The 27,092-nt window shown below is 44.8% G+C and overlaps 1 protein-coding gene across 1 annotated transcript in view; it reads right to left on the bottom strand.

Annotated features, from left to right (window-relative positions):
- CACNA1H (calcium voltage-gated channel subunit alpha1 H) overlaps nt 1–27,092 on the bottom strand; it is a 253,864-nt gene that overhangs the window by 53,258 nt on the left and 173,514 nt on the right. The window contains 3 exon segments of the mRNA XM_055806425.1: nt 941–1,058; nt 1,684–1,869; nt 2,917–3,068. Coding sequence (XP_055662400.1) covers nt 941–1,058; nt 1,684–1,869; nt 2,917–3,068 — 456 coding nt within the window.

Consider the following 27,092-nt stretch of genomic DNA (forward strand, 5'->3'; position numbering starts at 1 on the left):
GGGATAGGAATGCAGGCAGCTGCACTGAGTCATGCCACTCGTTAACCTTCACGGGATGTAGGACTGAGCTCTAGTGCTCTATGCCAACTGTTTCCCAAGGGACTGTTAGAATAAATGCAGAAACCTGTATTTATGTTGGTAAAAGAAAAATGTGAGCCTGTAAGACTAATGTCGATTTGTCCTTGCTCCTTTGTAAGACGGAAAACTTTGTAAGAAGTTACATTCTTCACAATGAAGACACTGGACTGGTTTCTACCTTGAATGATACTGTGGTGAATAGCTACTCCACATTTAGAAACTTAGCTTAACATTGTTTACATTGTGCTCCACTTGCTGTACTTGGGTTCTAAAGACCGAGCTTTTAAAGACAAAAGACTAATCTTTATATTTAGAATGTCCTGGGAATAGCAACTTATTGCTCCATTGTGGAATATGCCTGTAATGTCAAGCACATAACAGATCTTGTCTGCAGAGGAAACACAACTTTTTATATAAAGACTTTCCCAGTACCTCCAGTGCTGATTTGTGACAAGATTTGTCACTCTCAGTTAATTAAAAATGTTTGCAAAGTGTGTTTTTGGGGCAGCAGAGGCAAGTAAGGAGACAGAGATCTACAAAACAGGAGCAGAATGGACAGCAGTCTGTAGGTCTTGGTCTTACTGACTATATTAAAGAAAAATAAGGGTGGATTTCCAGGCCTTCTTAGACTTTACTTTTACCAACAACAGACATGCACAGTGATGATTTTGAGTAGACTACTTCTCTATCAGGGCTTATAGAGACCAGCTAACTCAGAAACACAATCAATTTGCCCTAACAACTCTACAGTGCTATTCCAGTCCAAATTTGACATCTACTGGAATAGTTTTGTTTTTTTAAAAACTGAAATAACTTGCCCAGGCGGTCTGCATTACAACTTCCCAGAGGATCCAGAACTTACCTGAAATACGGTCACAATGGCCCAAAGTAAGGAATCAAAATTCTTTCTATCTGGAACTGTGTCTCCTGTATCAGTTTTCAGGCTGAACTTGCATCCAAAAAGATGCATGCCGAGAATGCTAGTGTGGGAAAAAAAGGAGATGGAAGAAACACATTGTTGTGTCAAATATGGTTGCAGGGAGGATTGCAATAGTTTTTGAGACCCTTTTCCATTCCCAGTGTTTTGTGTGTCAGTGGTATTGCCCAGAAGGGCTCTGCTCCACCACTGACATGATAGCTGATCAAACCCTGTCATTTGGTTCTTCTGTGTCACATTTCATTACAATGGTCTACACTGAAGTAAAACCAGGGATCTCCTTTGTCTAGAAAATTACAAACTATATTTCCAGCTCCCTAATTCAACTGGTTTCCAAGAAGTCTTGGAGTCTGTACAACCTCCATCTCAAATACAACACTGGTAGAGTCCAGTTACTGACAGCTTCCCGAGACACAGCTAAACGAGCCTCCCAGGTACTCCAGAGCAATTGTTGCCTGTTTTTATACTTCATCTACAGAATTACAGTAATGCATGAAAAACTGAAGCTGAAAAGTGGTAAATAGTCTGTTGAGTGTCTGCTTGTCAGTCTACTGTGAGCACTTTTACCATGTAGGCAGCCTAGCAAATGCAGCATATTGTTATTCTAATCTACATATTACTTAAGCAAGCTGAACAATTAATCAGAGAAGAACTGCAGTCTCTGGCACCTGAAGATAAAGATGAAGAGCATAAGCAACATGCAGAAGGTGGCTACATTGTCCATCGTCTTCATCAGGACCACCAGCTGTCGACGGAGAGCGGGCATGAAACGCACCAGTTTCAGCACCCGGAGCAGGCGAAAAGTTCGTAGCACAGAGAGGCCTCCGTCTGACTGGCCGATGATCTCCCAGACACTGCAGGAACACCAGAAGGAGAACTATAAACAGCAGTACTGCACAGTAATAACTCTGAAAATTCTGAGCAGGCTGGTTTCTTACAGGATATCACACCACTTAAGCCCTAAAGGGATAATTTATTTGCCTGCTACTTTCTTGCTTCTGAAGAACACCTTCACTTCCCAGTTGTGCAGACACACATGCTTATGCACAGCCTGTATCTGTTATAGCTGGTTTCTCAGTTCTTTAATTCCCTTGCTTTCTGTGGCTCTTCATAACACAGCATGTCTCCTGCTAGTCTGCATCACTACAATCCCTCATCACTCACAAGCCTAGCCACAAAATGCGGATCACAATTTTGTACCAAGCTAACATCCAGATGGATTTACATTTGTAGGGTGGGTTGGTTTGATCAGGCCACAGACTGGCCTTTGTTCTGGGCCTCTATTACTCCTCACTTCTCTGAATCAAAGGGTTGGGCCAGCTGAAGCCAAGAGTACTATCCTGGTTTACACTTCTGTGTCTCCCTTGCCTTCTGTACCCCACATTACTGATGGTGCAGTGAACAGTACTGCTAAAAAGAACCCCAGCACTGGGAGGTGCTGCACAAGCTTCTCACACACATGCTGTGACATCCCCAGTTTAGGCTGGGACAATGTTACCCTGGGAGAGGACAGCAGAACAGTGCCCTCTCTTACCCTCCTGCTTGCCTTATTCTGGCCTAAGTTACGTGTGAATTTCGGAGCGGGAGGGCACATTGCTGGGATACGGACACACACAGTACTCCTTTCCCAGGACCAGCTATTCTGCGCTTCAGTGGAAAATTGACCACAGTGCCAGATGTGTGGCGTAAATAGACTTTGTTCTCCATCTGCCAGGTCCATTTACTTTGGACAGCCCTCTTAACAACAGGAATCCAAAAGACCAGCATAATTATAGCACATCATAGCCAGCAAGCCCTTGATTAACACGTGCCACGCCATTCCTGTTCCCCATCTTACTTACTCCCCAACTGGTCTGAGCCTTTGGCAGAAAAGCCACAGTGGAGAAAGAACTGGCACTGACCTGATGACAACTATGATCCCGTCAAAGATGTTGTATGGGTTCTTGATGTAGCCAAAGAGGCCAAAGGCAAGGAGTTTCAGGAGCATCTCCAGGGCAAACATGCTTGTGAAGACGATGTTACTGATCTCCAAGGCATTGGTCAACTCATCCGGCTATGGGGCAAAAAACCAACATGGTCAAACAGATGCACAGAGGAAATGGCTAAAGGCTGGTATGTCCCTCCTGCCCTGGGATTTGTGCTAATGATGCACAAATGCTGCATCTTCCTGTGCTCCTTCTGGAGAGCCATGGAGGCAGATAAGTATCTGAAGAGAACAGCCGATAAGCTTCATGGATAGTCCCTGGAAGTCTTACTGGAAATACACAATCCCAGCCCATTTCTGGAGCAGATGCAGAACAACTGTGCCCAATACATGGGTCGAAAGAACTAAAGCTATGCAAAGGAATGAGCAGGCTTGTTCGCTGCTCCAAGGTACAATTATCCAGGTGAATGGCTAGTATGGTTGTAAGGCTTCTATTTGGACCTGCATTGGTCAGGCTGTTTTTATTATATTAACTCCATCTGAGCTTTAGGGACACTGCTATATCCAAAACAGGACTGTTGTCAATATAGCCCTATTCATACACAAACAAAGCACTTTTCTTGCAGACATTTCTTAAGAGAATTTGGAAAACAAATACCAGTCAAAGTCAGTAGGATGAATAGATTTACTTCCCTTGAGATACTTGTCTCCCTTTGGAAACTGTCTTCAAAAAAACCCAAGACGATTTTTCCTTCTGAAGTTCTGGTTGGTAACATACAGCAGATTTTGTTAAAATGACAGCAGTATGGCCCTGAGTGTCAGGATTCCCCTCAGGATCAGTGTGAGTTTCTATGAGTGTACAAGGCTGCACGCAGCTTAAATCCAATAACTTACTTTTCTATTCCTCTCCTCTATCACCAGCACCAAATTACCTTGGGCTACAGTCTTGCTTTTCAGACAGAGCCTTCCCCTCCTTGGAAGCACAGCAACGTCTGCCCAGCACGCAGGCTCCAAAACGTGGCACAGCAGGGACAGATGCAAAAGGTGGGATGGCATTTGCTCACTTATCTACTGCCTCACACAGCAACAGGCTCTGCAATGCGCATTTCTAACGCTTAAGGCCTGTTCCTTTGCAAAAGAAAATGAGCCTTTTTCATTTCCTCAGTGTAATAATATTGTCTAGAAAAAGGTGTTATTTTCATATCTGACTCATCTCCCGACTGATAATAGCTTCCTTTACTCCCCATCCATCATTAGACAGTATGTTAAAAGTTGGCAGTCTCTTGGGCATATTGTTGCATTATTCGAGGCTCTGAAGGGAGAAGACCATTGCAATACTGTGGCACAACCACATTTAACTCCACGCTCTGCAAACCGAATCCTTGGCAATTGAAGGAGAGGCTGAAAGAGTTAACTCAAATGCAGGAGGAGCCCACACATCCCCTACTATAGGCAGGGACAGTCTGTGGGCTGCTAATGAACCATCATTTATAGGCTAAATTACTTTAGGCAATAGACTGTCTTTTGCTCAGCCATTTATCCAGGAGAAAGAGCACTAAGAGCCTCAGTCCTCATGATTATAATCCGTATACGCTAATTACTAACAGACACCAGGGGAAGGACAGTGCAATTTTTAGTTCTTCAGTCTCTAGCAAGGAGTGGCCCAGATGGCTGCAGAGTGCCTCTGAACAGCATGATCAGGGGCTGCCCTCCTCACACCTTCCTTGCCACAGGGCCAGTGATTCCTTCCCCAGCCTCAGCACTCATCCATCATATTCCCTTCCCTGACGATGCCAAAACAATCTGGGCAGAGGTCTTCCCTTTGCAATGAAAACACAGCTGATGAGAAGGGCTGCTCTAGGATGGCATCTAACCAGCTCCCCAACAGAGCCTGAGCCTGAAATAGCCCCGTGGGCTCCCAGGCGTCTGTCCTGCTGTAAGCCACAGTGGTGATGGGGACACCATGCTTGCAGCGTCCTCGAGCTATTTGTCAGGAGCAGCACACAGCTGGCACGTTTGGTCTCCCCTCAGCTGGGGTTATATAAGGGCATTCTTGACAAGAAGCAAAAGAACTTGCAAAATTCTTGCATCCCTCCAGGCAGCAGACTGAGGGCTCCTTGGGACAGGGTGTTCACAGCACGCCGAGTATGGCTCGTTAGCGTGTTGAGGCTGGAAAATTAATGACACAATCATCAGCGAGGAAGCTGCAGCTTGGGCGTCTTTGAAGGGACAGGGTTGTTCTGTAGCACTTTCTGCTGGGAAACAGAGACCTTGCCTGGTGCTGCCTATAGTACCTTGTAGTCTGCAATACAGCAGCAGCTGTTCTCCAAGTTCACCTTGCTGCTGCCAGATGTGCTGCCAAGAGTCACAATTTTATAAAAAAAAATGGGATAGCTGGTGATCATTTCAAAATCCCTAATCCTGGAGTAACACAAGTATGACAAAACAATCTCAGGAGTCATTACTAAAAAAGTCATTGTCCAGCCTGGAAATCCTAAGCCAAAAATCTTAAAAAAATCCTCAGGCAAACAAAAAGAATTTCTAAGTTGTTATTATCTGAAATTCCATGTTTTCTAAGCCAACCCCAAGATTTTTCTGTGGCCTGTTGAGCACACGGCATTGCAACCAGTTAATCTGCTGATATCATTGCCTGAATTGATTTGCCAATTCCCTTTGACAATTTGGTGCCCCTATTGCTTGCTCTCCAGCGCCATGACTTGCTTCATAGAGGAGTTCAGAGTACAAGAGAAAAGCTGCAGCAATCTCTCAGGGGAGGGAAGGGAGAGAGGGCACAAGGAAGAAGGAAAGGAAAGGACCAAGATGTGGCCCAGATGGGATCATCGATAGCAGTGATGAGGAGCTGATCCAGCAGATCAACAGCACAGGGGGATGCCTGGGCAAGGTTGACGGACAGCAGGCTGATGCTGCAAAGCCAATCATGCTTTAGACAAGAAATCTTCATTATTCTTTAGTGATCATACTTGGTGCAAGGTGGAACTAATTTGATGACAAGGAGTGCTGTAACGAGAGACATTTGGAGTGCAATCCTGCAGTGACACGGAGGCAGAACCCACTGGGCAAAGACAAGGATGGATAGCTCTGCATGCTGGCTAGGCTGCTGATGTGAGCTTTTGTATTATTAGAGTGGAAGCTGAACAGCAGATGAGCCAAGCATTCAGCGATACAGCCTTCAAATGTAATTACCTTCTTTCAACACCAACCGGAGCCTAGAAAACAGCCTGCCATAGATACTTTTATGGCTTATGAAATGGTTTGTTGCTTAGAGCACAATTCATTTCCCACTTCTCTCACTCCCTGATGATCAAAGATCTAGGAGGAGGGTCAAGGAAGAGACACTTGAAAGCCAGGATGGATCTGGCCATTCCTCTGGAGTCAGCCACTAGGAGACACTGTTGTTTTGTTCAAATTTAAGCCAATCTCAGAGCAGGAATTTTTCCAGAAGCCTTTTTCTTTGGGGGGGGGGGGGGGGGGGGGAAAGTTGATCTACTGAAAACAAAACTTTTCATGGCAAGGATTATTTTTGTCAAACTTCCTGGCTGGAATAAAATGAAGTTGCAACAAAGCTTTAAAATCACTGCAATGTCTTGTTTTGACCTTCTCAGAAAAGAAAATGTCAGGCTTTTTGCTTGAGATGTGGCTGTGTCACAAAATACAACTTCCTTTCTAGCAAGGAATGGTTAACCAACAAAGGTTGGCATCAAAATGATGCACTTCCAAGACAGTAGGTCTAAAGCGATATTGTTGGCTCTTTACCAAATACTTTTAAAACCTTAACAATACTGACAAGGGAAACTACTTGCCTACCACAGGGCTCCAAACTCCATCAGTGAAAACTTCCTTCTTCAAACAACAGTGAGAGACCATGACCCCTCATTAGCTTTGGATATCTCCACATCTTTTGCTGCTGCAATGATTGACCTTTACATTGGTCCCAGACTTCCAAGACAGGCCAGGCCAATGGCAATCAGGTGGCATTGCACGAGGCTACAGAACACTCAGGAATGCCCACAACAGATGAAATACAGGAGATGGTGGGCAATGCTGTCCTGCTGGTATGAGGGTCCAGAGTGCCAGATGTGGAGGCTGGAATGGGAACTGCCATGCTGGAGACAGTCAGCAAAAACAAGCACAGAGAGTTGTTTAATCCACAAGTCCTAAGCAACGTTCAAAAAAGGTTCACATCTGAGAACAAATTTTATAGATTTCAGATTCAAATGAATCCTCATGCTTTGGCTGCAGGAGTAAGTTTCCCACCACCCAAGAGAAGGGCACAGACTGTATGGGATCAATTTGTAAGAGTTCAGCATCCTTGGATAAGAGTTTAAAGTAACAGTTAGCCTTGACTCCAGGCAAAATATGTCCCAGGAAAGCACAACCACCTCTGCTCACTTTGAAGGCCACATTTATGCTGAGGAATATTTCAGTGATTCAAACCCATGTTTTTATTAGGGACAAACCTCAAACGTTTCAGCAGTTCATTCTGAGTTCAGATAAACAGACAAAAAATCCTTTTCTAAATAGTTTGGGTCTGAAAGCCTTGGAAGACTAGTCTCTTTCTGAGATTCTGATACTTCTGGTTTTAGCAAGATGCAGCACAATCCCTGAGCCTTCCTGAAACTGGGAAAAATTCAGTAAGAGAGAAACTCACAATGGTCAAATTATTGATGGTGCCTACAAGCAGAGGACGAAGAACAGGAGTAGGACTTTGCAGCCTTAGATTCTTTTTATGCAACTGAATTACTGCAGTTCCTCAGAGAAGCCAGTATCTCTTTGTGCCTCTCTTTTCCTCCTGACCATCTTCTACCTTGTGTCTTTTGATTGCTGTACCCACAGCCACCTATTTTACATAGCTTAGGTCCTATAACCAGCAGGACGGCACCATGCCTTGGCTGGGGCGTGTTTTTGCTCTGATACTGAGTAGAAATAATCATTACTGCATCACATTGGAGAGAAGGGCTGTTATACACCTGGTTCTTCCTGCTGAATGAACAGGGAAGGAAGTTTCTGGAGTAAAAGACGTGCTTTGCCTCAAACCTCCCCCCTCCAAGCCCAAAGCAGCCGTTCAGCTCCTGAACAGAGAGCTGAGGCTGGCAGAGATGCAGAGGAGTGGTAAACAAATCCAGAACATTTAGTCTCATAAACATCCTTTGCACTTGTGTTGTTTTTTCTCTAGTCCTGAGCCTAAAGCTGTCAATGGGATTTTGAGCACTTGCTTACATTGGCTTTTCTGCTTTATATTTTAAAGTTCAATCTGCAAGACTGACCAGGAAGAGGAAACATAATGAACTGTCAATTTGTGCTCAGCTTCCGGGTACGCAGTTATTTTTTCTCTTCACCACATTTTTGAGAGACTGTTGTCTTCCAATTACTCCATTAAAACAGATTTCACCTGTCTGCAGTCTCTGGCATCATCCCCATTTCACAGAATTGCAGACTAAAGGGAATGCAAGAGAGAGGCAGGGAGCAGGGAAGAAGGCACTCAGACTAATTACAATGAGGTGGAAGAGGGAGGGAAAATCCAGTCACACAACTTTATTTAAATAAACCCAAACCACAGCAATGAGTGCAATACTGGATAACCTGCCCAGCAATGAGTGACTTTACTTTTTAGTATGTTCCTAGGTTGCAAAAGCATTTGCAAGCTGTGCCCAAGGACTACAGAAAGGACTGCTCCTGCTACTTCCTAACAAAGATCCAGCAACAGTGATGCGCAGAACACCACCCAGGAGGAACAGGTCTAGCTTCAAGGACCTATTCTCCCTCCAGCACTTGTGCATAGCCTGCTCCTTCCAAATACAAGCTCCTGCTTTCCAGAAACCAGGCAGTGGTGTCAGCTGTGGTTCTGCCTGACCTATGGTAACAGGGTGCAAAGGCTCTGCTCCACCCTATTGAAAGAACACTTAATTACGGGGATTTTAAGATTCACGTCACACAGTGAGCCATAGGCAGGGTCCAGAGGGGAACGCAAGAATTTCTACTTTTCCACTGAAGGCTTTTCCAAGTGGTGTCTGCATGCTGTGCAGATACACAGGTGATACCAGGACACTGGTAGCCTCAGTCATGATGCTACCAGCTGCAAAAAGGTTATAGTCCCAAAAAATCATGCAAAGGGCTACCAACTGCAATTGCAATTCTCCTGCTCTTACAGTGGAGGGGGGAAACACTGCCTCTTGACAGCTCAGCCTCACATTTCACCTTTTCATCTTGTGATGGACATCTGTGGCTCACTCATGCAAGAGAAGAACCAGCCACCCTTCACAGTCCACCCCCGCCATGAGATCTGCAAGGTGGAAGGAAGCCCTTTGCATCTCCAGTGCACATCGACTGCAATGCATGGAGCTACACTGGAGTTAGCTTTTCCTGTACAGAGGGAGCGTAAAGTCTGCTTGCTTTACTTACTGAGCCATACAGCCTCCTACATAACTAATCTGTTTAACTGATGGATTACTGGGCTCCATATTACATTTGTACGGTTTACGTGCTACTGTGAAAGCAATCGTGAGATGAAAGCCAGTTTTCTGGGACAGATTAAAGCTATGGTTTGGGAGGGATTAGACTTTTTTAATAAGAAATATTGTTCAAAAATTGTGGAAAACAGCTTATATGAGTTTGAAGCCCTGGCACCACAGGAGGGAAGCAAATCAATGAAATTGCTAAAGAGAGCTCAAAATTACAAAATATTCTTCTTTTTCTAAAAAACTAGAACATGTACAAAATATGTGTACAATACCAATATTACGGGCAGACTCCCACTGTGCTAGGCAGTAAGCGTCAGTTTGCAACCCCAGACACATGTGCCTTCCAAATATAGGATGGAGGCTTGGATAAAGCATTGCATGGGACTGTTGGAGGCTGTGTTTAACCCATTGAGAAAGTGTGGAGATCTGTAACCCACAGCTTGTCTCCTTTCTTTCCTCTCCTTGGAGATGGCTGAATTATCCCGGTCCTCACAGCACCCAGCGGTTCCCCCCTCCCCATGCACCGCAATTCACCTGCCTCCAGAGCAATCCCCAAATCCTCTGTACTCTTACAAGCTCAAGTTTTGTATTTGAAACCCTAAGCTGCGTTTCTTGCACGCTTGCTCCTTTCAAATCTTACATCAGACACCAGTTTCTTGCCCATATCCTTCTCCTATAGCAAATTCAACAAAAGAGGAGCCTTAGTCTCCTCAGGCAGGCTCTGCTCATGGGTCAGCAGCTATAATTAACACACACATCACAGGCATTTTGCTACAGAGCAAATTTTTGCCAAAGGACGAGAAGAGATGGGCAGCACTTGCCCTCCTGGGCACAAGCTCAGACCCCTCTGAAGTCAGCCCAGCAACCAGACATGGCATGGGACAGGCTCAAACTGAAAATTCGAAATGCTTACTGGAACGTATAGAAGAATCTGTCACCTGGAGCACCCCTGAGGCTATTAATTATTTATCATATCCAAAACAATGTAATCAGCCATTTAGCATGGGAGTGGATGGTCTACATGGCATCTGGGGGCTGGTTTCTTCCCTCAGCCACAGCAGGTATTTATCACATAGGCAGGGGAACTCTGTCCTGCTGCCCTCAAACACCGCCAGCTCCCACTCCACATGTCTGGGACAAGAGCAGTCTGAACATCACGGCAGATTTCCACTGGGATGCAGAAATGATGCAGTTAGAGGGGCTTGTGTGTCCCGTCCCCCCAAGCTTTCGTGCAGCCTGTGTGGAGGCTGAGCGCTGGTGACTGCCTTACTGAAAATAATAGCACATGCCTGAAACCCCAGGAAATCAGCAGCTCAAGGCACTACAGGCAGACAGTGAATTTCACACCTGAGTAAAACCAAGAGTGTTTAGGCCCATATGCTCTGGGAGTGTCTGCAGGCTCTGTCAAAAGGCAGCCTTGGATGGGCTGAGATGCGGAACACATTTCACACACCAGTAATGAATTGTAAGTGCGTAGCATGGCTTAACTGCAATAATAAACATGAACATCCCCTGGCCCAGAAACTGGTGAAGGAGTGAAGCTGTGACATCTCACAAGCGGGCACTCGATACTGCAGCAATTATACGCGGAAGAGACAAGTTGCCCTACACTCTGCAAGCTGTATGTTTGTTTTTATTTACAGCTGTATGTTTGTTTTTATTTACAGCTGTTTCATTCTAATGCCTCTGAAGCAATTTGGGAAAAGGTCCTCTCTGAGGGAGTTTTAAGAGCCAGAAGCTCGTAGCTGGAGCAGAGAGCCGTCAGGGAGTGTAAGGGAACGTCAGGGACTGACATCTCAGAAGACTGCTAGCAAATGTGAAGCCCACATTTTGACCTTTATTTTTCTCCCCTTTTTTGCTTGTCAAAGACCTAATAGAATAATTCTGATATTTCTAAGGTAAGTAAACAAACGACCAAACAAAAAAACCCCAAGGAATTTAAGACCTGGCTTCTTTCCTCCTCTGCATTCCCTGCCCTTAAAAAAACATGAAGAATAATGCAAGTGGGCCTTCCAGTTTCTGCATTTGAAAAGATTTCCTTTGCAAACCATTTTGATGTAGTTTATTTACTACAACATAGGATTCTTACTGTCTTAAAATCAACTTCAAACCAGTTTAGTCAACCTAGACTATGGTTCAAACCACAGAAATTGCCTTGCCTTCATATGATGTAACTTCTTTTACTAGAAAAAAAATGTTTGATGGTGCTTTCCCATGCACATGAGCATAGCTGAAAGTTATTTATGCTCTGTGGCCTTGGAAAGGGACCAGGGACTTGAACCACGATGCCCCAGCTCCTAGAAGACTGCCCTGGTCACCAAGATGTTTGCTATTTTGAGGTGCCTTCTGCCCTGTGTTTAACAGCCAGACACAACAACCACTCAGAACCAAAAGCCCTTCTCAGGAGGGTTTAGCTGTCATTAATGTCTCTACTAAAAGGTGTGACTTTGTTGAGTTTGTGCTTTCTGATAAAAAAATTAAAATGTTTTGTTGAGAGATTTACAAATGGGTTCTACTTAAAAGTAGGCTGGAAACAGAAGGAAAGAGAGATCTCCTCCTTATGCCTACTGATGAATGCTCACTCTCTGGCTCTGGAATTAAAAATGGAGAATTTATTCTCTCAGTCACCTCTACTCAGGTTTTATGCCTTCCTCTAAATGGGATCCTTCATGTGGAGCGATAACAGTTTAATTGAAGATAGCCAATGGTAATTTTTCCTACTTTCAATTGACCTACTTGATCTCCTAATGCTCTGTGGAATTGCTTTTACCTCTCTGCTCTGTGGCATGAAAGTCACTGCTAATAATTACTTACCCAACTCATATGGTCAGCCAAATGCAAAATGCATGCTCCTTTCTGGAGCTGCAAATAGGCCATCAGTGGAGGAATAGAACAAGCTGCATACAAGTGTGATAGACTTTGGCATTAAAAAAAAAAAAAAAAGCCATTAGAGTTAATGTTATCCAGCAATGACTATATACCAAAGTCATATACTCCCTAGGATTTTTGTGTGAATCCTTCAGGTTCACTTGGTATTGACTCCTGGCCGGGAGTGTTTTCTACAGAAGGAACCTTGGCAGCTGCACCTCTGTCTCTTGCAACAAGAGCTATGGATCAGAGAGCCTGTTCTCTGGGATAATCAACGCCGCTGTAGCTTCCTTAGGAATCTTCCCAGGCAGAGGGTCCCACATGGCACAACATATTTGCAGTATTACTTCCCCATTTCTCAGTTTCATTCAGCAAAATGCAATTTCATTTCAAGTGGCATAAATGCCAGGCTGGATTAGATCAATTGCTGTCTTCTCCACCCTCGGGAGGAAAGGACCTGGGCAATCTGAAATGCTATCAACAGTAGTGTACAAAACTAAAGCTACTATTCTTGAAAAGTAGGCCAATCAGCCGGATTATATCTTGATGGACAATCACTTGGTCTGACAGATGGCTGAAAAAATAAGCCTTAAAATGAAAAAACCCACCCAAACCCTATAACATACCCTCCCCAACAAGGCCAGAAGTGCTCACGTTTAGTTATTGAACAAGAAGTCACAGGAGGAAGGAGCCAACTCTCCAGATAACAATCAAGGATGAATGCCTCCAGCAATACACCAAGAGCACTGTAATCTCACCTGGGGAGAGATGCTCCAGAGCAGACTCTGAACTGGTCATCCCTGTTGGCACTAATACACTGATTAGTTTCATTGAAAAAAGAAGAAAAATGGAAATATGCCTGAACTGAGGACAGTGAATACCTAATCATTCCTCCAGTGCTGCGTGCAAGCAAGGAAGTGCCTGTTCAGATTGAGCTTGGTGCCAAGAAGAGCCACGATCACCCCTTCAGTCTCAGCGATGCTGCAGCATCACACGGGAGTATGCAGGACAGGTGGTACCTGTACAGGAATACCAAGGACACGTGTCCCCACTGTACCAGGAGATACCTCTGGCAACTTCCCAATATTTCAGCAAAGGACCTGTTACTTGTACCCCTTCCCTCTTAAGAAGCTGTTAAATATGAGCAGGCTTCTCTCCACGAGCAGACTGCCATCCCACCCCGCATGGGCTTAGTTCCTTTAAAAGCCTCTGGCGAAAATCCAGGGAAATTATACAGACTGAATCATTCCCATCCATATGCTAGTGGAGTCCTTCAAAGAACCAGCAGATCTGTGAGGCGTGACATCTCTTAGCAAGGCCTGTGTTGACTCTCATCCAATATATTTGGCTTATCCCTTGCCATAAAAAAATTACACTCACACAAGGAATTACAGTCACACAGTTCTTGCCCATTGCAAAACTGTCTGTTCTTGACCACTATCTGTGCTGAAGTCAACAACAAATGGTCAAAAATCATCAGTCTAATGCCTGAAATCATCCTTACTTTGCTGGCTAATCACAAAGCATGCATTTAAAAAAACCACAATACATCATTCATACTGATTTTTTTCTTCCCCCCCCCCCTTTTTTTTTTGATATTTAGGCTGAAAATATCATACCATTTCATATGGCTGTATTTCATACCATTAACTAGAAATAAGAGCTAGGGTCTATCTTTTGCTTTTAGATGTAAACTGAGTCACAGGATTTCAAGAGCTGAAAAATTTAAGAAAACACATACAATAATGTGAGACATGCTATAAAAGGATACAGACAAAGAACATGGAAATATGCTGCAGCTTCTTTCAGACAAAAATGAACACAGAGGCCCTGCCTCAAGGAGTTTACGCAAGAAATTAAGGTTAATTGTTGATTTTCTTTGCTAAAATCTTACAGTCACACTACAATTGCATATTTCCGACTGTGCACAGCAGTTACAGGATGCCCATCACAGGTGGCTCTGACCACGTCCATTAAAGGTGGCAAGAACATGAACATCGAGAGAATAAAGAACAGTTTCCACACTCTTTAATTGTACTGCAAGAGGCACCTTTAGCAATGATTACAAGATCTTTATCCACATCCAAGCAACAGGCTCACTCTCTGATAACAGAGAAATCAAAGACTTTTGGGTTGTCATTAGTAGGCAAACTCAATAGAAGTTGTTTACCTCACCCAAGCTAATGGGACTGGAAATATTTAATCAAAAAATGGACATACTCTGTCTATTACTGCCAAGATGATTCAGAAGAGGCCACTTAAATCTATTTTGTCAAACCATTACTCATCCCTTGCTAATAGACCTTTTTGGAGAGTCCCTTTGAAAAATGCACATTCGTGATCTGCGGGCTTGTATACTGGTATTAGGAGATGAGGCACATCAAGAAAACATGATAGTAACTGCTGATGGGAAGAACAAGATGGAGAAGATGTTTAGTCTATATCTGACAAAGACCTTGACTTAGTCATCTTTTAAGCCCGAGAAAGCTGAAGTGACCTCATGAGGAAATAAGTTCAAGGAGAGAATAATTCTTTAGAAAAATTTGAGCAATCTACTGTAATTGACTTCTGAGCACTAAGTGGAAGAAGGGAAGATGGAAGATTAAGAGAGCTTTTCTGAGGTTCGAGGATCTTGGGGTAGAAGAAGAAAACAAAAATGTTGGATGGACATCAGAGAAAATTTGGTGGTGCATCTTACAGAACAGTGGGTTGCTGCCCACCCGAGCCTTCATTTCATTCTGGGGTCACCGAGGGAAGATTCAGTGTCTACAATAAGATGTCAAATGTCAGACTCCCAAGTTCTTTTCCTAAACTCCTAAACTAATGTCTAGTCTCTCATGTGGTCCTAAACGCCTATTAGACATTTGGACACCAGCAGTTCTTTGTGGGCTTCCCTTCGGGAAGTGCAGAGACTTTCATAACCAAGGATGTTCACCTTCTGAGGTTGTCTTAAAAGACATGAAACCACTTATGACCCTGATACAGGAAAAGTTGATCCTGCCTTAGAGCAAGAGGATGGACTTGGTGAGTTGAGCTCAATCAACTGTGATTTTTGTGACACCGGACTCAAAAGATCCCTTGGGTTCTTAGGATCCAAGCCACTGCTACATCTTATCACCTTTTTCATAAGCTGATGATGCTCAGGGACATCCCTGTGAGAACAACACAGCTGGGGGAACCTCCAGCCCTTTTGTGCTCTAGGACTGCGCTTGGTACAGACTCTGCTTTGATACAGTTTCTCTGCATCTTCCAGAAATACTCATGAAAAGCTTAAGATTCAAAAGCTTCATCAGCATGGAAATGATTATCTGCAAATCCACATCTGTAATACAGGCAGTGACTCCTCTCTGCTCTGCGTCAAATATAGGCTAGGAGCCAGGAGAACAAATTCAGGGGAAATCCACCTTTTCTCCCCTCTAGCAAACCTAAAGCAACCCAAGAAATTGTTACAACTTATTTTTGTCCCTGAGAACACAATGCTGCCAACAGCCCAGGGTGCTCTAGCCTGCAGCCAAAGCAGGCAGATGGGAACTTCAGAGCTGCCACGCTGTTCTTGCAAGTGAATTATTGATATGTTCTTCTTAGCCATGAGCATCAGACTAAAGTGGCAATTAAAACCATCCACAATGATCAAAAAGAAAAAGCAAAGATAGATAGGTACAAAACCAGATTGAATCTGTATTTGCCAGCAGCCTGCAGCATGTACTGTTATGACCGGCAAGGAAGGCTTCTGGGTCCTGATCCTTCAGGAGCATCTTTAATAACAGCCTGCATCAGAGCGGGCGGACAGTGGTGAGCAACGTCATTTCTGCTGGAGACCAGGGAATGAGCTGCTCCTGGGAGGTCACTGCCCCATTTTAGCTTCTGAGTGTGCGCAATACAGGCATTAAAACTCAGAAATGTAAAAATAACAACTGCAATCACCGTCTTCCCTCTTGCTCCCTGAGACAACAGCGATTTGTTTTGCTAAGGCAAGAAAGGACAAAAGAGGTCAGAAAGGAACAAACTACACGACAGAGCTGACCTTCAGCAGTCGCATCACTTGGACATTGCACAAAGTGAAAGCTTGGAATTACTGAATGTGAACACAAACCAGCAGGAGAGCTCAGCAACACTTGTTCCTCCTCACATCAGCTGATTGTATCTTACAGACAGCTATTGGATTTTCACCTGGCAGAATTCCTCGATTTCAGTGGAACTGCCACTGAGTTTGGAGATGGCCCAGTGTTTCCACATCTTCACCTTCTTGACAAAAATACCCAATGAAATGAAATTATATTCAACTACCACTAATATTCAGAGAACAAAATTCACAGAAAATAACTGTGCTGGTTTTGCAATATTTCTCTCATACTTATTTCTAATATTGGTGGAAGAACACAAAAGTCTGGAAAACAGGACTTAAAAATGAGGAGGTGACTTCCCATTACATTTTTCTCATTCCCCTTGCATGAAATATGCCTCACCCCCAAGCATGCCCTGGATTTTCAGTATGTTTCTATTGTTACGAGAACAAATGATTCAGAAAAAAGTTTAGTCATTCTGATTTTACATAATGAAACAAAATCACCGCTAAAATAATGAAATTCAGTTATATTAGCCCTAATAACAGTAGTGCTAATTAAAATTATTGTAATTCACTACTACTAGGAGGCTGCAGTGCCAAGCTGCAGCAGATGTAGGACTGCTGAACACCTGAGAGTAAAGATTCTCCCCAAACTGGTAGAATGGATTTATTTGGTTTTGGAGGTTGTTAGTTCAGCCTTGGTGCATTGGGCAAAGGGGACTGTTATGCTAACACTAATTACACCGCTAACGGCAACAATAATAACACCTCTCAAATCATCAGCACTGATGCCATGAATGCCAAAGTGATGCAATTCTGTGCTGCTGTCATTTCAAGGGGAGCTGCAAGGTAGAGAAAAGCAAAGGTCAAAGAGGCAGCACACTCCTCCTGATTTACCATCTTGCAGCAATTCCTCTACAGAAGTTGCCTGGTTTGGGTGAAGGGCCAGGTAGCCCTTTCCCTTCCTCCTCCTGCATGACGCCAGGCTGTGCCCGGCCCTTGTGCTCTGCGCAAGCCATGCTGTGCTCTGTGCTGCCTGGCCACGATGCCCCCACCCTGATCCTGTGCTGTGTGCAGGAACCATGTCAGGAGAAACCCTCCAGGCATAGGAGATGAGCTCTGGCTCACCTCACTGCCTGCTCCTCCATGACAGCACCGGGGCAGTGCCCGACCATACCGCAGACCTACTGAATTACACGGCTCTGCCAACCCATTGCCCACCTCACGCATTCACCTGGGGAAAATCTGTCACACAGCGACAGCTCAGACAAACAAACCAACCAGGATTTAATTTGCAACCTGCCTTCATGCCACATTCAGATTTTCCTCCTGGCAGCTTTTCACATCCCTGCCATGGCTCTGACTAGCAGAGGTGATGCTGCTCTTGCAGCAAGAGCCACGAGGAAGAGGCACGCAGGAAGAGTTGCTCCAATGCTCAGCACTAACCAGAGCTCACCGCTGTGCCAGCCGCACCAGGGCTTTGATCCAGCTCACTGCCCTGGGAGCTGGGCCAACCACCCCCTGCTGAAGAGGCAACCCCAAGAATAAGCCAAACTGATCCATAGCCTCCAAACAGCTATGTCAGTGCTCATACGAAACAGGCAACACAAGGTTTTATTTGTAGCAAGTGGGAGTGAAAGAGAATTTAGATGCAATCTCCAGCGTAGTGGCTTTAATAAACTACTAAAACTAAAACAACCACGTGCAACCAGTGAGCCCCTGAGAAAGCAACTGAGCTCGCAAATGTTTCTACCCTGATGGAAATCCTCCTCATGGGTTCCCAAAATGGACAGATTACAGGGAAAGCTGTCAAATTATTGTATTTCTTAGTTCCCAAATGTGCCAAGGGGTGGGATACACTGTGGATCTCAAGCAATTATTTACTAAATATCAGGACTTGCTCAAATACTTTTGCTTGAGAAGGTCGCGAGTGTTTCCATGGCAATGAGCTATTGCCTTGGTGACCATGGACCTGGACTGGTGCTGCTAAACCACTTCGACCTCTGGACTTCTGAGCACAGCAAGGAGTTCCCTCCTTTACTGTCTAATGATGGGTTTTTTTATTTCCGAGTTCATCGCTGTCTAAAAGTTGCCTTAGGTGGTTGTGCTAGAGATAGAAAAGCATGAATTACTACAGAGAAGCATCCTCTGTTCATGCCTGTCTCTCTGCTACTGAACCCAGAATTAACTTTTCTATCAGTCAGGTGCAAACCAACCCTAGGTTCAATCCTGGCTACTCCCAAGCAGTGCTGACCCTCAATCTATCAACTAGAAAATTAAGCAGAGGCAGCACAGGATTTCATTAGCCCAGACATCAAAAGTACATTAATCTATATGCATTTAAATCTTTTAAGAGAGGTCAAACTGAGAGACAGTTATGTTAACAAGGAGAAGAAACGAGCTTGCACATTACAAAGCTGCTTTGCACATAAACAGGTATCCTCCTAGGCAAGGAATTTACCTAGATTTCTGTGGAAGAGTAAAAATGCGTGTCTCCCTCCAAACAATCTTCAGATAAACTTTGTGCTATCATTAAAGCTTTATCCTGGGCTCATATAGCAGAAAATTGTTTCATCTCTGCCTCTGAGAACTTCCACTGCTTTTCTTCCCAAATTTATTGTTGAGATACGCACTCCTTTCAAACGACTGGCAGTCCAAAACCTGATCGAAATGAACCATTACATTAGGTTCTTTTTAAATTTGCACAAACCCTACACTCTGCAACTCCAGAGTGGTTTCTATGGAAATGCTAAAAAAAAAGGAATGGCACCTTCTGGGTGCCAAATTTGGCATAGCAAAAGCTTGGGTGAGCAGCAAATGCTGGGTGAGAGGAGTGTGAGGAGTGAATTAGAGGCCCAGAATACGAGTGCTTACTCGGAGCCACAGATAACAGGGGTAAGTTACTGGTTTGGCTGACAGGCGTTAACCAAACTGACAGCTGCATTGAGTATCATGCAGAGTTTAATTAACTGCAGGCAATGGGGCATTAAGACAGCAGACAACAGCCTGCCCGATTTCCTTACGGTTTGAACGTGATAGGGAGAGGGAGGGACGTGAGCATTTGCAAGGCAGAAGTGATCCTCACGCATTAAGAGGTTTCTCAGAAGAGCACTGGAGCTGCGTTTGGCTGCCTCTCAGAGCAGCTCTATCTCCTTAATCTGCAAAACTGGGCAGAGGAGTCCAAATCTTGCAACTTCCTACATAGTCTATTTTAGAATCTTAGAAACAAAAACAACACACAACAGGAAGGATGCCATTACTAGAAATATGTCTGAACTCTCCCACACCCCAGCCCCATCAATCTTGATGGCTTCACCGTTTGCATCATTAAGACAGAACTTTCACATCGCATCCCATCAGGATGGTCCTGCTGGATCAGAGCTCTGGCCTGCCCCGGGTGCCCACCTCCCTCAACACCCATGCTAGGTCCCAGCTTGGCTCTGCTCCGCTTTTCCCAGGCACTGAGTCAGACACAGGAAGGCCCATAGGCATGGCTGAAATGTCACACCTTGTGTTGACACAACTACCTTAAGCCACACAGAGCTCCAACCTGAGTGCAGTGACCCCTGGAGAGACACAGCCATGAGCCCTAAGGCTCTAACAAGACCACCTATACCAAGTACACTATTCCCAAGTACATTTGATACTTTTCAGGCTGAAGTTCTATTTAAACAAAGGTCAGAAGCTGTTTTGTCTTGTTTAAGCAAATCTCCATGAAAATCAACCAACCAGGCCTTCAAACCATACACACGCAGGAGTAAGAAAGCTCACAGAAACAGCACAAATGTGGCAAGAGGGACCAAACGGCACAGTCTGCTCTTGCTCTGGGTAAGGGAGGCAGAGTATCTCTTCCTTCAGCCATGGTAATCAGGACATCTGTTTTTAAGTGAACATGCAATAAATGGTATGGAGCATTGTCTGCCTCCTGGTGAGCGGTCACCCCTGGGATTTGAACATATGGCTGCATCAAGTCTGGCTAGTGCCAGCCTGATTCTTAAACTATTAAACCATCCCCTCAGGCTCTGTATCCTGTACTTTCTGTGTATATTGTACAAGGGAAAAGAATTTGATTTGGGGTTTTGAGAATTTCAAACAAGGATATACAATTAGAAAAGTATTTGCTTCAGATGATGATAAATAACCCTGGACTGGAGAACCTCAGAAAATATCTGTTCTTCACTCACAAAAGTCTTCTGCAGTGCTGTTTTACATGCTTTCCCGAGAGCCCAAACTTGTTAACCTTCATTTCACTGCATGTTTTCAGAGGAGTGACAGCTGCAGCCATAAAAACAGCATTCAGATTTCACGCTATAGTTAAAAAAATCAAATATGTATGAAACCCTCTGCTATTACACGCCGACTAGCAAGGGGAAAGAAAGGAGTGGGAGGAAACCCATATCATTAAATCATTTCTGAAATACAAAAGGACTGCTGCAAGTTCAGGTAGGAAACATCCCCTCCACTGTTAGGTGCAGGGTCTGTCTGCTGGTCTCAGCCTACCTGTCACAGGTTAAACTTAGTCTCACGAACAGGGAGAATCTGTGCATGAGAAAGTAAGGAGCAGAGGCATGTCCTCAGCTATCAAACTACAGCAAGGGAGTGATACCTGCTACTTTGGGAGTTATCTGCATACGCTGATACTCTGGCATGAGAAGGAAGGGATGTAAATAACATAGTTCCAGCCTGAACCTTAGGAGACCTCAGCGGCACCCTGAAGAAAGGATACAGCTAGGGAAAGAAGAGCAAGGAACAAATAGAGGAATGGGAATGCTTTTTCGGCTATCTTTGAGAAGTGTTTTGGTGGGCTGTGTTGTCCTCAGAGAAGTGGAGAGCCATCCCCTCACTCACCTCTGGCTCTAGGGGATTCCAGAGGCATTTGCAGCTCCCAATAGTCCTCAGCATAAACTGGGATTTCTGGCATTTAATCTCCCTGCGCTTCCACACTCTACAGTTCAGTCCCTTGTACTTTGGCACACATATCAGCTGATACCTGCCAGCACTCCAACGTACCATATTAGTAATTCTGCTTTAAAGACATTCAAGATGCTGATCTCTTTATTTTGGCAGCTTCAACAGACCTTAGCACAAGTGAGAGATCTTCTGCAATATGGCCCCCATAACACAGGCCATTTGCAAGGAGACAATTGCCCAGCAACCCACGCTACTTTCACACTCTAGAGCTGAAACTAATTTACACAAATGACTTTAAACTGTTTGCACTCCCAGGCAGCAGTGACCAGGGATGAACAATGCTGACAGGGTTGACGTTTTGCCTCTGAACTCTTCACGAACAAAAGGAAAACTCTGATTCTCTCCCATATCGAGCAGCACCTTGTGGTTTGATTTATTTCCTCTTATTGATCAGATTTGGGGCAAGTTGGAGCTGTAAAGTTTCTGCTTAGACTTCAGATAGCTCTGAGAGCAAGGCACTCCCTGGGGAACAAAAAGCCATGGCTTTGTTCCCCCGGTCCCATCACTAAACTCCAGGTAGAGCTCCTAGAAGCAGCCAGCACACTCTGGCTTCATAAACCACCTCAATCCAAACTAACTTTAAAGCATAGACAAGTCCATGTATAGTCATGCCAAGAGTCAGAGAACCACAGGATCCGTCTGTCTGCAGCAAAGTCAATTCCCTTTGGAGTATACAAAACAAATAAAACTCTTCTCTTTCTGCTGCTTTCTTCAGGGGCACTATAGGAAGAAGTTTGGGATTTGTCTGTGTGTGGAACAAGGACAGGACAGGCAGAGAGGAGGTGTTCATTTGTAGAGGCTTTAGGCAGGAGAGCGAACTACCAAGAAATGCCTTCATTGGGGGAAAGAAGGCAAGCAGTCTTCCTGCCCCGTCCTCCTTGGTGGCAGACTCCCTGCTCTAGCAAGCTTTACCACTGATGCTACAAGGCCTGCGCACAAAGTGTTTTTCCCAAATTGGGAGTCAGGCTGTCTTTAAGGCTGTAAACCAGACAGAGCAAACAAAAATAGAGCTTTAAAAGAATGTATGCAGGCATGCCAAATCTCCTTCATTTTTGAGTAAGAGTCTCACTCCTTTCAGATGCAAGCTTTCTCCCCCACCTCTCACAACCATTTATAAAAAAGCATCCTGATCTTGTAACAAAAGATCCAGAAGGAGGTTTCAAGGAGACATTTAAAGCTTCATTCATAATTCTGGAAAATCTCACTGTCCCAGATGGAGAACCCTGGCTAAAACCTGAGGAAAATTCATGACTTGGGTTGACAGCAGCAGTAAACATATCTGTTTCTTTCCTTGCAGTGGTGGTTCTCCTCTGGTGTAAGGAGCTAGATTTCTGCCGTGAGCATCTTTAATCCTCTGCCTGCTGATGGGGACAGCTGGCTCTGCCTCTCAGCTCCAAGGTACCCAGAGAAGGCTGGTGTACAGGCCACCTGAGCAATACCACTGAATCTCCACGCAGAGCTTTCAGACTAAGTTGCTGTCATTTCACATGTAGCGCCAGATACTAACTCCACTTTGCTCTCAGGTGTGGCATGACTGTCTTTGCTACACCTTCCTACCGTTTTCTCAGTTAAATCTATTTTTAAGCCTTTCTGTATTTTCCAGGTCTAAAGAGAAAGCAATCACTCACGGGGGGTGTGTGTGTGGTGGTGTGTGTGTGTGTGAGAAATACACAGAAGTGTTAAGTTAAACATGACTATTTCCTTTGCCTCCTAACAGTTGAGAACCACCAAGCTATAGGCACCATTAGTCCATAGCACAGCACCATCATGTACCACCCTCCCCATCCTCTTATCTGCATATCCCCTTGTGTTAGACTCCTGTTGCATTTGGTTTGAATTTGGGCTGTAAACTCAATTTCACAGAGTCTACCTGCAACCTCCACGCATAAATACTGGTGCCGGGAGAGGCACAGTGCTCTGTTCCCATTCCCACTGTTATTATTACTTGTAATAACATCTAGCAGGCCCTGCCTGGGAGCCCCACCTGGCAGGGTAATGTACACAGAACAAAATGCAATCCCTGTCTTATGGAACAAAAAATCCTAGAAGACAAAAGATGGATGGAGACAGACTGAGGGAATGTAAAAAACCAAAGAGACAGCCTCAGCTAACATGGGAGGTAGTATTCCTGGTAGACCAGTGGTTGAATCCTCCTCAGAGCTCCTGAGACAATCCAAGCCATTTCTTGCTTCCCACCACTTCAGAGCACGTTCCTCTCCAAGCCTTGCCAATGACGCCTAAGCATTCTCCTGCCCCACATCAGTAGGTTTGGCTGTCTCAGCCTTTTGCATTTCCTCCTCTGCTAACCCTGCTCTCATCCCCTGCAGCCCAACTGCCTTTCATGGAGGCAGCTGGAAGGATGGCAAGCTGCTGCCATGCGCAGTACCAAAGGCACGTGGGCTGCTCGGAAGGACCTGGCTGGGGCTCTGCATGTTGCCTGCAGGAACCATCATGTCTCTGGAGCCACTGATCACAGCTACCACGAACCAGATGCCCGAGCTCTTCCCTGAATTTGTATGTTATCACTCAGGCAATGGGCTACCAGGTACCCCTGCTTTGGAGCACTGAGCGTGCTCACCCCAAGGGCTGCTTACCTGATCAAAGCCAACCTCCCTCTCACCAAACCCACTCCCACATGAAAACCATTCAGCTGAGAGCCAGCAGGAAGGCATAGACTCAATGCAACTCCACATTCTCTGTTTGCGAAAGCCACCTTCTTCATTACAGGCCCCTGCTCATCGCAGTTTCCTGTTGCAGACAGTGAACACCCCACTGCCCAGCTGTGTCAAGCCTCCCTGCCTTGGAGCACATTAGACCGATTGTCAGCATAACGTTTGAAGCTGGCTGCCCATGGCTGTGATTTACGCACATTTTTGCAATGAATTGCAGCTGGCAAGTGCACTCTGCTTTCATTCTTGGGGCTATATTACACTTGGTTTATTTTACCTGCCAGTTGAAATGCAAACAATCTGTCTACGTTCTATATATAACCACCCGTTGCCATCATGTAAGTTTGTGAAGCATGGGGCTTTCATGGATTCAGTCTCAGAAGCCTTGCAGGGCACCGTGACTGTTTCAGCTGACTCACTGCATGACCTGAATGGAAGAAATGAACCTGGTGGGTCCTGCACGCTGTGGCTACATTGTGTGCATCTGTTACTGGCGTTCTGCAGATCTCCAGTTTCCATGCAACAGCTTATGCTGGGAAGCATGTTGCTATCACCTGCTTAAGAAGTCTCATCTTGGCAGAGAGCAGATGTAATTTATATGGCCAATCCCTCACCATAGAGAACAACTAATGGCGTAAATGAGGGAAAGGAATTGAACCATTGGTGGTGGTAAAACGTGCCTACAGCTCCACAGGGAATATCCTAATATTATTCCCTAGGCTAATGAGCACATCTACAGGAACCAGATCAGACTGCAAACTCCCCTTGACATGCCTAGCTCTGTTGTTGTCCGAACTCCCCTGACTGCTCAGTATGTCAGCACTCAAATGAATTATTACACTCAGTTTCTGCACTGGAGAGGTGCTGTTCCTGTCTGGTAGGAGGCAGAGGAATGGAAGGATCTCTAGTATGCTTTCCCTTATATAGTAAAAAAAATATACCGAGAACATACAATCCGACAGAAGGAAAACAGAGCAGTGGAGGAGTTTGTTAAATTATAGGAGAGAGTAAGAGAAAGAGAAGGCTCCATGAACACGACTCACAGTAGGCTCCCCCTGGAAGGGTTTTACACACTTTGCCATGACAGCTGCAAAGTAAGGTCCAGCAGACAAGTGATCTAGCCCTGAGCTGGGACACAGGGCTATCAGCTGTGGATATTTGCCATCAGTTCATACTATCTTGCCTCTCATCCTTGATTCCCTCTATCACGGGAATGACATCTTGCCAGGTGTAAATGCTCTACGTATGAGCTGCTGCTGGCTCTGATCAGAAGCCTTGCAGCCTGAACTGTGCACAGGGGATCCCAAAACTGTTACCAGGTGTGTTAATGTCCCGAGAGAGTGCCTGTCTGCAGAAAAGGGGGCCTGGATAAAGGTGGCCTAGAGAGCACTAAAAAGGTGGTATAATCTTGGAGCACAAAATAGGATGGCAAAACCACCCCTCACTTCCCCAAGGTCGCCAGACAAAACCATTTTCACCTTCCCAAGAGGTGGAGACAGAATTCAGGTTAACACAAGTTGTCTGTTGAATGAGCCAAATTTCTGTCACTCTGCTCCCGAGACCTAGTATATGTTCTCAACATACGCAGCTTTCCTACCAAACCAACACTTGGGGAAAGCCGTCTGTTTGCTGCTGGGACCTCAGAGGGGGAGCAGGGAAAGTACAGTTTGGTATGCAGCTGACAAAGCCCAAACACATAAAACAAAGGAGTACTAAGGGCAGAACAAGTCTCACATCATTCATGCAATAAGCACAGAGGCATTGGGCTGAATTTATACATCCTGGGTTGAGGGAATCTGTTTGCTTCAGGTCCAGCCAGCGTGTGAGTTCTTAACATTGGCTCATGCAAAAAGTTGGAAGAGTGAACAAGTTTTGCTAGCTGAAAGTGAGAATCTCAGATCAGGATAATATTTTATTGACTCACAACTCAAAAGGAATTTAAGCAATTTGCTTCAAACACTGCTGAAAGATTCTCCCCTGCTTTCTGAGTAAGTGCTGAGCTTTCCACACCAAACCAATTTTTCAAGCCAAAATTGACAAATGCTAAAAGAGAACATCACTGGAGAAGCTAGTTGCGGCCTTAAATCACACAGAATTGCTTTTACTCCAGAATAATAAAATGTGCTACTCAAACCCAATACTTCTCTTTCACTGATAAGCAATGGACCCCTGGGTGCCCACCAAGGTTAACTCCAACCTACTCCAGCCAGCTGCTCTGAACAAAATATGTCATGGATGAGGGATCAGAAAAGCAATTAAAAGCTCTTTGAACAGCAACAGCTTGGAACAAATACTAATTTGTACTTCTCTTCTGAAAAGTGAATATAAAATAGCATTTGTAGTGCCATTTGATGTAAATTGAGCCTTTTTATGTGGATCATTACAAGTATCAACAGCTACTTCTGCAAGTTCCTCTGGGAAGCCAAGTGGGAGTCTCTCCTCACAACTTAAATCAGAGGTCCTCATGGATGAATCCAGAGCTCACCCTTCTGCAGAGGTAACACCAGCATCTCTTTCAGACAAATGAACAGGACTCTGTCCTTCTACTGGACAGCTGGGGAGCTGCGAAGCAAGGCAGACTGAAAAAGTAGTAATTATTTCTTCAGACCAGCCAGTGAAGCACACCCAGGAGCTGACACTGAGGAAAAAACAGTATTTGCTTTCAGTGGCACAGAGGCACCTGCAAACACAGCTCCTGCCTGGGCCAGGCATGTCTCCCCACTGCCCCAAAGGCATGGCAGAGTCACGCTTTCAGAGTGCACTGTTCCTGCTTGGTTGCTGCAGTGCCATGGCACGTTCTCAGAGACTCTGGAGAATTGTCAGCTGCAATGAATGCATAACAAAATCATCCAATGTATTGAAATTGCCTGGAAGATTAATGCAAGGATTGCCTTCTTCTTTGTACTTGGCTTTCCTCATCTGTGGGAGTGCTTATTTGTGCTGGAGATAGACAAATAAATAAATAAAGCATGAGAGGAGGGGGGAGGGCGGGAAAGGAACTCCAAACCAGCCAATTAACCTTTGAAATACGAGTTGTGCTGCTGCTAACTAACAGCATCCTGTAACCTCCTAATTACCAGCCATGTACAACGTGGCAGTT

The sequence above is a fragment of the Falco peregrinus genome, chromosome 5, assembly GCF_023634155.1.
Source record: "Falco peregrinus isolate bFalPer1 chromosome 5, bFalPer1.pri, whole genome shotgun sequence".
In the NCBI taxonomy this organism is placed as follows: domain Eukaryota; kingdom Metazoa; phylum Chordata; class Aves; order Falconiformes; family Falconidae; genus Falco; species Falco peregrinus.